General features: G+C 49.9%; 1 protein-coding gene across 1 annotated transcript in view; it reads right to left on the bottom strand.

Moving 5' to 3' along the window:
• The window catches only part of LOC149370725 (uncharacterized), a 100630-nt gene that overhangs the window by 73192 nt on the left and 11676 nt on the right, over window positions 1-15762 (bottom strand). The window contains exon 3 of the mRNA XM_089562930.1: window positions 3049-3233. Within this exon, the coding sequence (XP_089419056.1) occupies window positions 3049-3233 (185 nt within the window). The remainder of the gene's footprint in view (window positions 1-3048; window positions 3234-15762) is intronic.

Here is a 15762-nt window from a genome sequence, read left to right as displayed (position 1 = left end):
TCAAGTTTTGGTTACATCGGAGAAAGCAGGAAGAATTTGCGACAAGCGCCGCTCCTACATGATGTCAGAAACCCGGTTATCTACTGTCTCCCAGGAGGTCGATCTCGTAGCGCTCCCTACAGAGTTATTGCGCAGTGTAATCAAGCAGGGGTACAACCGGTACAAAAAAGAAGAGATTATTTAATGCAAGTAAAGCGCAGATCGCGTTTTATGTCATCGAAATGAGTACTAGCCGTTTGTACGCAGGGATGTAAACGAGAATACTGGAGTGCAGTTATCGTCCTGGGCGCATTAATGCTCTAGATCTAAATGCCAAGGAGTAAAAAGTTGGTAAGCTGTCCTCTGGCCCATTCCCTTTTATAAAATGGACTACGCTAAAGACAGCTTACTCACTATTTACTCCCATATAGGAGTATTAATATATAGAGTGGGGGGAAATTTAGAGCACACATGGCAAACGCTCAGTGGTGTATAATTATTTTCAAGCGCTCATTTAGCGGGTACACGAGCAATTTGCCGAATAAGCAGCAGAAAAAAAGCGAGCAGCTGATATCGAAATCAACAGCCACTGACCCGAAGCAGTCACGCAGCGTGGGCTGGGCGAAGCGATAATATACTGTGCACACTGCATAAATGCCTGGTGTAGAACTTCGCTGCGCTAGTACGATAGTAAATTTCAGGTTCTTCTACTCTCCTTGCACCAGGGGTGCCCCGTCGGAGACGGTTTGTTTAACTCGAAGACTGAAGCTTATTTCTTCGCACCAGGGGTGCCCCGTCAGAGACGGTCTCTGGATTAGTTCACACGCAGGGATGAAAAAGGCAATAACTGAAGATTTATATACAAATATACACAGAATATACAAGTTAGATACAACGGCAACAAGACAAACAACCAAAAGGTGGATCTGGCTAATACTAGGGGAGGCCCCTACTCGGCGTTGCCGAAGATGCGTAGCATCTCACCTTAGCGCAGAACCCCGCTTCCAGCTCCGGGGCCCGGTTTTAAAGCCTTAAAGGCCCAGCCCACATTCGGTAACTTCCAATCATGTTGTGCTCTCAACATGATTGGTTCTCAAGGGCATGGCCAGCCCTCCGGCTTCAACAAGGTAAAACCACCCTCTCCACCACAAAATAAAAACAAACACAAATAGACGTTCGTGCCAGCACGTGCGCGAATCGATACCGCGGGGCGGGGGACACCCTACTTCCAGGCGCGTTCGCGAGCGGCCGCGTTCCGAAAAAGGAGACGCTTTGCTTTGAGCGCCCCAGCCGCGTTCCTATGACCCCGCGTACAGTAACGATCCCTTACAACGATGCAAATCCCGCAGAGCCAAAAACAATGTGGTCCACAATACTGTAGCCGCAGCCTGATGGCCTTGCATACAAATATACAGGTACCGGCACCATGAACAGCACTGACTTCCAGGCACCCACATCCAAGAGTCTGTGCTGGTATGAAGAGTTAATATGACCTCAGTGAAATTCCGATGGACACAGCTGAACGGTCACTCCCCACCAAGAGGCCAAATGTTGCCGACAAACAATAAGCTGGCATTTGTTAATCTTACAAGCAGTACGGGCGCTTATTTTTTCGTTGCGTGTTTTCTTCTTTGGATTGGTTGTAAAAGACGCAGCAGCGTTTTTCCTGGACAACACCAACTGGAGTCACCTGTCGGTAGCCGGTAGCGAACATCGTGTGACTCACAAGCGTCGCTGATCGGGCTAGTTGGTAACCCATAACGCCCCCCCCCCCCCCAAAAAAAAAACAAAAAACAGCGCAACTTTCAGACAGGGACAAGGAAAATACGGATACAAGAGCGCTCACTTCAACTAGTTTATTGCGGAAAGAAAGGTATAAATAGGAAGAGTGGGCGGAAAAAACATGGGCATCTGCTGAGTTTGCTTGGTACAGAAGATAATAAAGGCGAAAAAAAAAAGACAACGAGATAACAATGCTGCCTCTTGCACTTTCTTGCATATTCGTTTGTATGCAGATGCAGCAGTTGTTATCGAGTGCCTTTTTTTCGCCTTTGTCGTGTTCTGCGCGAAGCAAACTGAACAGCTCTTCCTCACGTTTCTCCGCCCACTCTTCCTATTTATACCGCATTTTCGCCAACAAAAACGAATTAAGTCAACGCTGTGGTGTCAGTCTTTTATCTGTCCCTGTCTGAAAGTTGAGCTGTGTGTGTTTAGCGGTTGTGTGACTCAATCGGCTTTTTTGTTCAATTTTAAGAGTACTGCATAATGAGGTGAGATGCTGCGCTAATACATTGGTTACGAATGCCCGCCCTTCCTACTCACCTCAAAGTTTGAAGTGTAAAATGATTAATGCGCTCATGCTGACCCACCAGTAGAAAAGCTATGGGGTCTACCAAACGATCAATCTTTCAACATTCGCGATGCAAATCCGCGGCATGGTCGTAACAGCGCAAGGTTAAGACGCTTGACGCGGCTTACTGAGTTCCAGGATAGAATGCTCTCAACGTTGTATTCGCCTGTGACACTCAAGTAATTGATCATTGGATTTCTGCTCTCACACTGTTTCGGGTCTGGTTTTTATTACTGAGCAATGACTGACGACTAAGTTTACTTCAAGCGTAGGATACAAAAATTGCAATAAGATAGCTTTTTCAACATTGCTTGACATTTCGACTCTTGAGGCACGCTGCTCCAATAGCTTAAAGGGACGAAAGAGCAAGTATAATGCGGATTTTTCTGCCTCACGCGACCTGAGGCAAACTCTGACGTCGCAGAAAATGTTCGGCTCTTGAAAGCGAAACCGAAACAGCAAGAAAGAAGAAATTCAATAAAGAGTAATTTGTCGGGCGCAGGCGAACTCGACGTCTTTCGCATGATTATAGACGAAGACCATGCATCCAGAATAGGGCGTCCGTACTACTTCAACGTACGCCTTGTACGTTTAAAAGTACAGAATGTTATGACTTCGAACACTGTAAGTTCCAAATGCAGCGAAAATTAGATAATTCTTGTTTAACCGGCAGTGAATGTAGGTAACCGCTTCATTCCATAAGAGGTCTCATTACATACCTGCACGAACCTCTGAACAAGTGGATCAGGTATCTCCACGTACTTCCCCAGATTGGCGACGTCGTAGCTTTCTTTCGCTTTAAACCACTTTTCGAGTATCGCGATCCCTTTCGGCGAGGGTGGGTCCGTATCGGCGACTGCACGAAATCCCGTGTTCTGGGTGATGCTGCCTTCGGGGTCTTCCTCTAAAGAAAAGTAAGTTCGGCGTCAGCGTTACGAAATTAAGCAAAGGAATCACATTTCCAACGGCAGACTTTCTCATTAAAGGAACAAACAGCTCATCAAAACGTGCCTTGAGATTATGGTGCAAATGAAAATACCTAGTAAAATAGTGTAGGATTCAAGCTTGAAGTATCGATTAATGTGAATATGTAACTGAATGCTGTCGCGTGGTGCTGACGGCCGTCCCGCAAGGTGGACACCGAGAGATATCCAAGCGAAACCTTTTATTGGGGCTCACTAGTGCGTATACAAGTAACTGAACGACTCGCAGGCGGCGATATGAATACGCGTGCTCGGCAGTAGGCAGAGGACCGAACCAGTGCCGCTTTCAGCCGCGGTCAATTTAAAGCTTACAAAAAGCTTGGAAGATAAGGCGTGAAAATCCCCTGCTACCATCTCGAATAATGTGAATTCAGTGGTGTGCGGCTGCAATAATTTCAAACAAATCTTTCGCAATTTCGCGTCACAAAAAATAGTGAGGAAGCCGTGTGCCGACGGCTTCGAGGGTAATCAGACAGACATTAAAGAATTGTGCTCCATTTTCCCCATCATAAATAGTCATCGACACGATGCTTAAAAGGAAGACGAAAGATAGCTAAAATAAACGCTGAAAGGCAAACACAACATACATTAGCGCGCGTTATAAGACAACCAAACTATATACTGCGAATGCGTGTACACTAATATGCACCAGCCCGCGTAGCAAAACAACTAAAACATACACTTAAAATGCAAAATGTTGCGTCCATATTGAGCACAACAGCGTTTTAGGCGTACGATATGTCATTACTGGACGTGCGGGGTGCCACTGCATTGCGGTCGCTCCACCAGGAACAAGTTCATCCATCTTATAAGAACGCTGAACTGTTTTGCACTAAGTCTTCCACTGTGGATCGGTGTCCATATCCACACACTAAACACGTAGTTGGGCGTATACAGTCAGCTTGAGTATGCAGCGACTCTGCAAGATACGAATGCGCACGCGCAGAATGCTACGATCTCACTTCGTCTTGCGGGTATAGGTGAGGTAGGAACCATAGCTGCTATTCCAATGGGGAAGTCAGGATATGGGTCGACAAGATGGCGGCGCGCTTCTCGCCTGCTTCGAAATAGGCACATGTCGCCGATACATCCTTCAACACGATAGCTCTCTCCAAGCGCTGGCTTTAGCTTTTGTTTCGCGCACTCTCGCCCACACACAGCTGTATAAGCAAAAACTAGCCTTTGGTTTTCAGAAGATCTGGCGATTTACAAAGTTATCACCCCTTGATCCTTTCATGCTGCTGCAAGCCATCGTTGTCGCTTCGAATTCGGCGCAGGTGGCGGCAGCGCGCATCTGTTCTCTTTATCACCCCTTGATCCTTTCATCTCACTGCAAGCCCCACGATGGAGATAGCGGCCCGATTCAGGCCCATCAGTGCACTTTCCTTTTTTTTTCCTTCTTCGTAATGCCGCTTACACACAAACATGCGTTACCTTTGCATGAACTCAACAGAGGACGGCGGGAGTCCATAATTGAAGAGAAAGAGTAGGTTGTGAGAAGGAAAGGCGCGACTCGTCCTTTACTCTTTTCCTTGGCGTTTTTACACTTTCCTGCAAAAGGTGGGCTTTTAAAAAAAAATGGCTGAGGCTTAGCTAAGGTTAAGCCTAGTCAAATGTGAAGCATATTGATGGCTAGGCTTGGTAATACATGGCTTTCCTTAGTTGACGTTCATCCCGGTCTTCATCGGTCTCTGTGGCACGCTGAAGCTTTCGCTTCTCGTTCAAATCAGCCCTGCTTCTAGGCGGCATCCCAACACCTGGCCGCCTCGTAAGTGCCCGGAGAGCTGTTGTTGTGACTGAGAGAAGGAAGAAAAGGAAATTGCACGGGCCTGCCTACTGGCTCGAGCCGAGCCACCACCACTGCCACGTGCAGATAGAGGAGAGTTACAAGATCAGAGGAAAGAGAAAATGGAAAGAAAAGACGCGCGTCGCAGCAACAACTGCGTCCGCCGGAGCGGACGCTGCTCAAAAAACAGATAAGCGGCCGAAGCCGCGCTCGCCGAAGCGAGAACAGGGAAGCTCAGCTTTATACCGCTGCTGTAGCGTCACGTGGTCAGCTGCAGCGCCTCTGATGTGGAGCCTCCACCGCCGCGGCCGACCGCGCGAGCCGGCAGCCCATCTCTCCTCTGCTGTGACGTCATGTTGTCACGTGGTCAGCCGCCGCGCCTCTGATGTGGAGCCTCCACCGCCGCGGCCATGGAGGAAGGAAAAAGAGAGGAGAGGCCGTCACGTGACATTTTGTGAAGCCGGAAACCAGCTCGGCGCCATCTTGTCCGGGCTGACGTCATCGCATAAGTCCCGCCCTCGACTACTGCGCGCGCGTTTCAAAGCCAACGAAGGAGCGTGCTACCGCAGGGGCACAGATCCCCGCGCTGGTGGCGCTTGGCTGCTTACCGGCCGGTTTAGGGCGCCCTATGCCGGTGTTCGTCAGCGGAAAAGTTAATAAAGCGGAAATACCCGTGTGAGACATGCGGCTACTTTCAGTTACTGCTTCGTACTGCGTCGTCTCCGCGCCGTCTCCAACTGCTCGGCCCTGGTCACAATTAGTAGCAGCCGAGAAAAATACTTATCACAGCTCTTGCAAGCGCGGGAAGTAACCTTCGCTTTCAATTACTGCGGTGGCCCATCTTGCGGTGGTTATCTGCGGTGCCCCCCCCCTTTGGCAACGCCCGTCCCTGGGACTCTGAAGTTGAAGGCTGAATTCGATGAAACTAGTATACTTGCTTGTTTAGCTCAGCGCTCGAAATTAGCCTTCACCGGGTGAGGTGAAGGACACGCGAGAAACGTGGGCCCCTCGTCGCGCGAAACCACACGACGGCCACCGATGCCCGGGAAGGGCATTCGTCCGGCATCGAAAATCTCCTCCCTGTTCCTCAACTCTTGTAAGCACGGGAAGTGATCGTCGTTTTCAATTACTGCGGTGGGCGAAGGACAACTAAGCACACGCGTGAAACGCGGGCCCCTAGCCGCGCGAATTCCACACGAGCAGTGGTGTAGCCAGAAATTTTGTTCGAGGGGGGCACATGTTTTATTTATTTATTGGAAACGAAAATAATGGAAACGAAAATAAATGTGGAAACGAAATGTGGAAACGAAAATAAGAGTGCCCATTTATTCTTCACCGTCGCACGGCGTATGGCACTCCTTTTAATTCTAGGCACAGTTCACCCCAATATTAACAGACCTTTTACGTCAGTTTACTTTTTAATCCTTTGCATTCTCCTCAAATGAAGGTATCGCGAAAATAAAAAGTGCTTTTTTTTTAAAAGGACCTGCAGCCGAGCGCAGGTTTGCGTATGGGGTTGAAGTTTTGACAAATGTCATTTGTTTGCAGTTGATGACTTTGTTATAGAGCAGAAGCTTTTGTGTTGTTGTATATGATGTGAAGATATTGTAAATAGCCACGTTTTTTCGTGCGAGTTGTTTTTTGTGAGAAAATAAATGTTTTTTACAAATGAAGTTCTCGGCATCCTGTGTGCATTCGTATCTTTATGTAGATATTGCAGTGAACAAAACTAACCCTTCGCCTTTATTAAAGAATAAAGATCTCTAAGGTATTGTTTAATCGCAGGGTCTCTTTCTTTTCATTTTTACCGGCGGCGTATAACAGGGGCGTGCAAGCATGCAAAGCGAGCGCAGCGGCTTCCTTTAAAATATCGCCTTCCACCGATGTCATGGCCCCCGCTGCTCACACAAGCGCAATCGCGAAAACCGAAAATAGTTACACTAACACCAGTGACGATCACTAGAGCGTTGCAAGAGCACGCCTAATAGCAACGAGGTTTCACTGCCGATGGAAACGGGAGCGCGAATGGCACACGCACACTGCACGCACAGGACGCGAAACGTCCGCGCAATACGCCGACGACCTCTCTAGCGCACGGCGTATTGAATCACTGGTAAACGAACAGCGCGAGTGCTCCTGAGTAAGCAGCGGCGGTCTCCCGACGGCTCCGAGCAGTGACGCAGTTGACGAAATGCCCGTGCGATCGTGGTCGAGCACGTTGAAATCAATGCACGCAACAACGAGAGTTTTGCAGCGAATTCGGCCTTAGATATGAGTGAACGGCGCCAACGTAAGCTTGTGAGCACGATCAAAAACAAACTCGAGCAGTTGAGAAAAGTAGGCCGCACCGCAACTGCTACGCCGCGGTCGTCTGCTACCGCCCGGCTTGCAAGCCGCAACTACGACGCCGTTGCTAAGCTGCCCGGACTAGGTGGCCTCCCGATCGCGAAAAAAACCACGTGATTTCCTCCACATTTTTCTCCCATGGTGTTGTGTGGAAAGGGCCTCTCCTCTCTTTTTCCTTCCTCCATGGCCGCGGCCGACCGCGCGAGCCGGCAGCCCATCTGTCCTCTGCTGTGACGTCATGTTGTCACGTGGTCACGCTAAAGGTCAATGGTAGCTCCACCGCCGCGCTCGACGGGCTGTAGTGTAGCTCTAGTAACATGCTTCGCATAAAAAAAGAGTTCGGCCTCTGTCGTGCTCATGTACACGCTGCCACAGACAGACAAGTTGCGCGTGCTCTTGCTCAGCAGATTAGCGCCGTAGAAGACACTGCCGCGGCGGTGGCGAGTTTGTAGAGCACGTGTCTAGAGCTGCCACAATACTAATATAACCGCGCAGCTTAGAATAGGGTATTTGGAGAGGAGGTTCGTACACTGACATATTGTTAAGCGTAGAAGCGCACTTTTCATCACAAGCCTAATACGTGGGAAAAAAGTGTCAAGGTTTTACCTTGGTTAAACCGATTATAGGTGCAAAAGCACGGGCCCGCTTCTCCGAAGCAGTACCGTATTAGTGGAATGAAGACAGTACGCAGTGAACAGCGCAATGCATCCAAGCCCGAAACGCCCGAAGCAGTGCTGGAGGACGAAGACGACGGTTCGCAGTGCGAAAGTGGGTTCCACTTCAACACGAGGGGTGTGCAGCTGCGACATAGTCTAGCGCTCTCGCGCAGCGTCCTGCGAAGCTAATCTGTTCGCGCGGCCGCGGATTCGACTTCCAGTCATCGATATTAGTTTCGCTCCTTTTTTAACTTGAAGGTGCACTGAAGAGGAATCTCGGGCGCTATGCCGGAAGGCCCGAGTTCGGCGCTCGCCCTAGTTTCATCCGAGTTTGCGATGACGGCAGTCAGTGAACGAAGATAGCGCGGAACGTGCGCAGGCAGCGGGCAATAAAATGTAGAGATAAAGCCACGTAAAGGCGATACAAGCGCACCCTGCGCGCCTGTTTCCCACTTCAAACACAATACACTGCGCAATACCAGGCCGCAGCGCTACCTGAAGTTATCAGCGCCATATCAGCAATCGCGAAATCGTGACTTCTTTGCTATCTATCTGCACACTCGCCGCTAGCTGTTTGACACGCCTTTTCGGGCGCGTGTAAGGCGTGTCTTCTCTTTCAGGCTCTATCTGTCTCTCCATTTCCGAAGACGAACAGTGCGCACTAGGTGCACTTTTGTATCAACCCTTTCTCTTCTCTCGAATACGTTAAAAGGCAAGATATAATATTATGAACATTTTGTTCATTTCAAAATGTATTTTAAAATCTGAATCCAATGAAGCGTTGTTGAAAAGCATAGCTTTAGGAAATTAACAAAGATTTGACACTTTCTGCCGCTAGAGGCGATAGTGAGGCCATTGCTTGCAGCGTGGCTTGCATACGAACTAGAGCGGCAGCCCACCGTGTCGAAAACGAGAGAGCTCCTGCGCTGACACGCCGCCGGTAGCGCTGCCTTCGACTGGAAAGACTGGGCAACTACTACACGCTGAATCGTTCTTATTTTTCGGCCATTGCGATAATATATTTTATTGTGTCGCATATCAAAATATAACAGTCATGCATCTTCTGGCTTGCATAATAAACAAAAGCAAGAAACTGAACTTCACTGCACCCCCGCGTCACTGCTGCTCTCTGCAGTGACCTCAGGTGGAGCTCTCCGCTGCTACGGCCGCTGCCGCACCCCGCTATGGCCAACCATTGCTTTTAGTACGCTCTTGGCGAATCTCAGCGGTAGAAATTGGCGGTGCTTTTAGTACGCTCTTGGCGAATCTCAGCGGTAGAAATTGGCGGTGCGAGCGGCTGTGATGCGGTGTGAGAAAAAAAATTGCTGTTTGGCTGTATTCAATGATTCATTACGTATGCCTGTTGTGCGTGACGCCTCTTTAGTGCACTGCGGATGCGAAGAGCGTGCTACCCAGCGACACAACTCATCCTATGTCATCAGACGCTGACTAAAAGCTGTGAAGGGGGTGGCGCGCGTATCTGCGCAGTATTTGTTAACGTCGCGCACTTCAAGGTTTCGCGGACTGGTTTGGTCACTAACGTCGATCGCCGTTGTATACCGCAGGGACATCGCATTAATATCATTCGGGCAGGTGAGGGATGCTGTTTGTAATAATGAAATCGGACTTATAACAGAGAAAGGTGTTACGGTTGTGAAGTACGCAGTGCTTGCGTGCTGGAAATTGCAAACACTTTATTGCACTGGGTCTGGGGCAGCGATCGTTTGTCGATCCCAGATGTGTTTGACACATTGATTCTGAGCTTTATCACCGATGAAAGGACGGCCAAGCCAAACACCTGTGATGCGATGTTGTTGGAGTAGGACGTGCTGCAAGCACCGGTTCGTCGTCGTGCTCCGTGTTTGACACCTTGCAAGCAGGTGTGACGCGCCTTCAGCGTTGTGCTGTGTCTAACGTGGTTGCAACAGGCTATAGTGTTGTGCAATCTTGGTATGCGAGCGAAGAAATCGGCGGCTTTCACCACGTTGCGTGTCCTTCGCAGAGGTGCTTAGATTTATCAGCGATGACGTCCGTTTTGCCTGTTATATTTCGATGGTCAACATCGTCGATGTCTGCCAGCAATCAGCACAGCCGCGCAGCATACCTGTAGCCGGCAGGGATGTTGGGAGTGGCCCACCCATAGCGCGTACGCCTATAATTTATGTACGGCACGCCGGGGGCGTGACCAATGGTTTTGATTGACAGGTGAACTCGGAGCTAAACTCGTGAACGGTGAAGTGCCCCGAATTCATCTCGGGACTGTCATGGCGGCAGCAGCAGCAGCCTGGGTAATCGCTTCCTCTGAGGGCAAATGTCAGTACGGCCGGCTGGACCCGTTTACTGCCTTGGCCGACGACGAATTCCAGCGACATTTTCGCCTCTCCAAAAAATCGGTACGATGGTTGTGTAAATGGTTAGGCGACGACCCACGCCTGCGGAGAGTGCGTACCGGGCCTCATTCACTTTCGGTCGAAGAGCAAGTCCTCTGCGCCCTCCGGGTCTTCGCGACCGGGAGCTTCCAGGGGAGCGTCGGCGCAGACCGCTTTATTGGACGCCAATAAAGCACTGTGAGCCGCTGTGTGAGGGACGTCTCCGACGCGCTTATCGACGCGGCTGTGCAGAAGCGATGGCTCGCTTTGCCCACGACTGCGGCCGAGCGTGCGTATGTTGAGGAGCGTTTCCTTCTGCGCGGCGGCATCACAGACGTCGTGGGATGCGTCCACGGGACCTACATTGGCGTAAAGGCCCCTTCGAAGTCCATCCCTGACATGGTGAAGTCCAAATATTTCACGAGGAAGGCACATTATGCATTGAACATTGCAATCAGTAAAAATAATTGTTATCGCCAAGTCCTTTGGGCTACTCTACAGCACAGTGCCAAAGTCGGTCCCAGACTCTTTTGGCGAAGACTGGATCACCCGCTAACCGGTTCCACAGAACAATTCATAACATGCCAGGTACCTTAAGAGAGGCCCACAAAAAAAATTGGGCTCCTCGGCAACGGCGAAATCGAAAGTTGCAGATGGCCACTTGTTAATCAGACCACTGCAGAGCACTCACCACTGTGCTAATTAATTAAATACGACGAATGAATGTCATCTTTCGCACAAACCTCTCACTTGCATCTAAAAAGTATAGTCACACTGCTGCAGAATCGGGAAGATAACCGCCACTGCTGAACAAAAGCCGGTGCGAGCTCATTGACAATGAATTTCGGACAGCTCACATTAACGCGGTATGCATGAAATGAACAGATGCATGCAGTTCATTTCAGAACACGGCATAATATTCAAGCGATTCTGAACAAAACGAGTTTTCTCATTCAAGTCACGCGAAATTCAACTTGCGATGAAAAAAAAAAGTGAGCTTAAAAAGTTTCACCATGCGGATTTGAACCCACGCGCTCCCATTGCCTGTCGACTCTCCGGAGCGACGCGTTAGACCACACGGCCACAGAACAACGCGGAGTGATACACCTTTCTTTATTTTTTTTTGCGGACTACTTCCGTAGCCTTCACAGCGTTGCAGATGTACATGGAGGAAGTTCTTACCTTCCTCCATGCAGATGTACCTCGTCGCCATTGGCGGTCAGCTGATGACGGGCGTTGGTAGCGTTCCCTCGCGGTACAAAGCAAAATTTAATAATGCATAAATGACTCCAAAGCGCTTTAAATCCAAATCTTGCACACTATAAAATGCTTATAAAGGGGTATTAAGTGCATTATAAAATTCAACAAACCTCGTTTTTCTAAATACACACGCAGTGCACTTGGTGGAGCTACACACAAATGAAAAGTGCACCGGCGGTTGGCTCACGTGACCCGTTCTTTGTAGACCGCCCAAGAAGCCCATGAGGTGGCACCGATGAGATGATAAAGCACGGAATATATCCAGATAACCCAATGAAGTTTCAGGCGTGACGAGGGTGGGATTTTGTCTTCCACCATTAGTTTCGCGGACATCATGTTCGGTTTTCGCCCTCACAAGTCAGCACAGGATATACTTCTGCAACTTCACCACGACATCTTAGATCCTGTCGAATGTCCCCACAACGACAAGGTGGTCCTGGCCTTGGATCTTAAAGGCGCATTCGACAACGTCAAACACGAAGTAATCCTGGACCACCTCAGTAACACCAACTGTGGCCACAAAACATTCAACTACATAAAACAATTTCTTACAGACCGTCAAGCCTACATACGCATACAAGATGCGGAACAAGGGCCATACACCATCGGCTCGAGGGGAACACCTCAAGGCGCGGTACTGTCTCCCCTCCTCTTCAATTTGGCAATGCTTCATCTTCCCTCCAAATTGTCTTCTGTGCCCGGGATACATCACGCTCTTTATGCGGATGACATTACAATCTGGGCCACGCAAGGTAACCTGGGCCACATGGAGTCCTGCCTGCAAGCAGCAGCGACCCTAGTCGACGACTACGCGGCCTACTGCGGACTCCAGTGCGCCCCAGCTAAATCAGAATTTGTGCACTTACGTCCCTCCCCTCGGGACACAACACCGCTTCGAATCAGTCTCCCCTCGGGACCGATCCGGGAGGCCAAGGAGATCCGCGCCCTTGGCCTCTTCATACACCACCAACGCAGAGTCGACACCACCCTAGCCAAACTTCGCAAGGTGGGAGACCAGGTGGGCCGAATGGTCCGCCGGGTCTCCAACAAGCGGGGCGGATTACGAAGCAAGGATGCACTGCGGCTTGCCCATGCTTTCGTAACGAGTAGAATCCTATACTGAACTCCCTACTTGCACCTGCGCAAACACAATGATGACCAACTGGAGGTCATCCTGCGGAAAGTCATCAAGCGGGCTCTCGATCTCCCGGTCACCACGTCCAACCAGAGACTTCTGGCCTTGGGCGTGGTGAACCCATTCCGGGAGCTTCGAGAAGCCCACTTAGTCAACCAATACACGCGTCTTGCACAGACCACGTCCGGTCGCCGCCTCTTGGACCGGCTACACATCAAACACGACTACCACATTGAGGAAAGGGAGAGAGTGCCAGAACCCTGGAGACGCGCCCTCCGGGTCCGACCCCTTCCCCGCAACATGTCCAGAGAAGACCATAGCGGTCGTCGCCAGGCGCGCGCGGAAGCGTTGGCGCGATACTATGGTAACCAAGAACATGTGTATTACGTAGACGTTGCCGGCCCACAGCACGGGGGGTGGTACACGGCCGCAGTCGTACACAACTCAAACACAGTTAACGGGCTCTCTTTCAAAGCCTACAGCGCAACACACGCGGAGGAGATTGCCCTTGCTCTGGCTCTCACGAATCCCAAGTCAAAACACATCATCACCGACTCGCGAGGGGCCTGTCGGAACTACGAGTTGGGCTGGGCTCCCCCGCTTGCCTGGCGCATACTGGAATATAGCTGTCGATCTGAAGATCGAACTCCACGCAACCTGATTTGGGCCCCCGGTCACCAGGGACTCCAGGGAAACGAACAGGCCGATCAGGCCGCCCGCGCACTCTCTCCCCGGGCTATCTCCCTGTCCTTGGAAGGGCACTCCCAATCAGACAATCTGGCCATTACATTCAAACAAATCACCGATTACTACAAGGAGGAGCACCGGCGCTACCCGGCCCCTTGTAAGGGTCTGGATCGCGCTGACGAGCGCCTCCTCATCAAAATTCTCACTAACACTGTACTGTGCCCGGCGGTGCTTAAACATTTCAATACATCCTTTGATGGCATGTGCCAGTTCTGTGGGGAGGTGTCTGACACCTTCCACATGGTTTGGGCGTGTCAATATAACCCATCTATCCCCCCCAACCCCACCAGAGAGGACTGGGAGGCGGCCCTGCTCGGCTGTCAAGACCTAAAGAGCCAAAAGGCCTTGGTTCAACGGACGCGGGCGGCGTTGCTTGCCAATGGGGCCCCGGAATAGGGGCTCCACCTAGTACTGTGAGGGGAAAGGGCCAATAGGGTCCTACCCCAATCACCTTTCTGTAAAAAATTTAATTGCCCATAAATGTTTTTCACCACCACCACCACCATTAGTTCACTCATCTGAGGGCGTCGCCAGAGCTCGGGAAGATTCCGAGTTTCAGCAAACTCGGGCCTTCCAGCATAGCGCCCTTGAACTCGCCTTTTTGCCGCGAGAACTATATCTACACGTTGTAAGCATTCTTAGAAACTTCGATTTATTGCCCTGTGCGGCCGATTTCCCTAATTAAATTGGATTAACGTCAGGCTCCCGCCTTTTCTTTTAATTCCCCGCATATGGTGGGAGGAGTCGACCAACGCATGGAGTGCCTTTCAGGCAGTCGCATGGCGACTTTTCTTTCGCTTTTATTTTGTTTCTTTTAGGTTTACATGAATATAATAGGTCTAGTCAGAGACTACATAGCCTCAAATTAGGCCCACGGAAATAAAAATACGCGTGGACTCTTTGCTTTCGCCGATCACTACGTATCACTCCGCCGGTGGCAGGGCGGCAAGCCTCCACGGGACTGGGTGAGAGGTTGGTCGACTCCTCACACCTTTTGCGGGAATTAAAAAAAAGGGGCGGGAGCCCGACGTTAATCTGACTTAAATTAGGGAAATCGGCCGCACAGGGCATTAATGCGAAGTCTCCAGGAACGCTCGGAACGCGTAGATAGAGTTTTAGCGGTAAAAATACGAGTTCAGATTCCTCTTCAGTGCACCTTAAAGGGGACCGGCTAAGCCCTATCTTTCCCATGTATTTAAGGGCATGTTTGGGTGCACTTGTTTTCAAAAACCAAGAGAGAGAGCAGCATCCTGCTTGTGTCATTTTTATTTTCAATTTTTGCCCTTTCGACTTACCTAAAACTATGTGACACAGGCTTTTTTCGCTGGACAACTAGATTTAAGTTCAATTTTGGCGTTGCTTCTGTCGATAATTTAAGAAGAGATAATTACACGTGCCTAATTTCTGTTTAGTGTGTTTCCACATGCTCATATAAAGTATACACAAACATCTGGCCGTCTGCCTTGTACCGTTCGGAATATAATGGTGCCGTCGTTACAAAAATTATTTTGAGATAAATGAGTTTAAAGAAAAGGTAGCTTTAATACAAAGTTCGTGGCGATGCCTACATTTCCTGACCTATTTATTCTATAGGCACGACCTCCAGAGCCATTATCCAACTCATCTTAGTGTTTTACCAATCGTTTAGTTTCCTAGGATTTTTTTTTCAACTTGACATGCTGCTCAACCAGCAGAGGCAAGTTGCCAACGGTCAACTTCTCTCAGCCGCTGGGGATAATTATGCATTCACGTTACCCCAAAGGCCTCTCCAACCTTGGCTCTTGCTATGTTACCTCCGTTGAATGTTATGAGGGCATCTACTGCTGGCATCCTTTGTCCCCCTGGTACAACGGAGGAATTTTTTTTTAATTTTGCTCCCACATCAAGTGAATGAGGCACTAAAATGCTACCAGGGAGGCCAAGAGCTTCAAATTGTTCCTAATTATCTTTTTATTGCGAAAACAACACTACTCCCAAGAACGGCCTTTCGTGGCGTAGCGGCGGGCACTTGGCACGTTTGACCTTTAGAATGACCCCTGACATCATACTATTCCTAGTGACGTCACAGCGTGACGTCATACCGGGAGCGAGAGACGGGCTACCAACCCTGCTCGTCGGGTAAAGGCGGCCGCTTTGCACGGCACGCCACGC

The sequence above is a fragment of the Amblyomma mixtum genome, chromosome 1, assembly GCF_055824585.1.
Source record: "Amblyomma mixtum isolate Tamu chromosome 1, ASM5582458v1, whole genome shotgun sequence".
Classification (NCBI taxonomy): Eukaryota; Metazoa; Arthropoda; class Arachnida; order Ixodida; family Ixodidae; genus Amblyomma; species Amblyomma mixtum.
The sequence above is the reverse complement of the archived record's forward strand: the minus strand, read 5'-3'. Positions and strand labels throughout refer to the sequence as shown.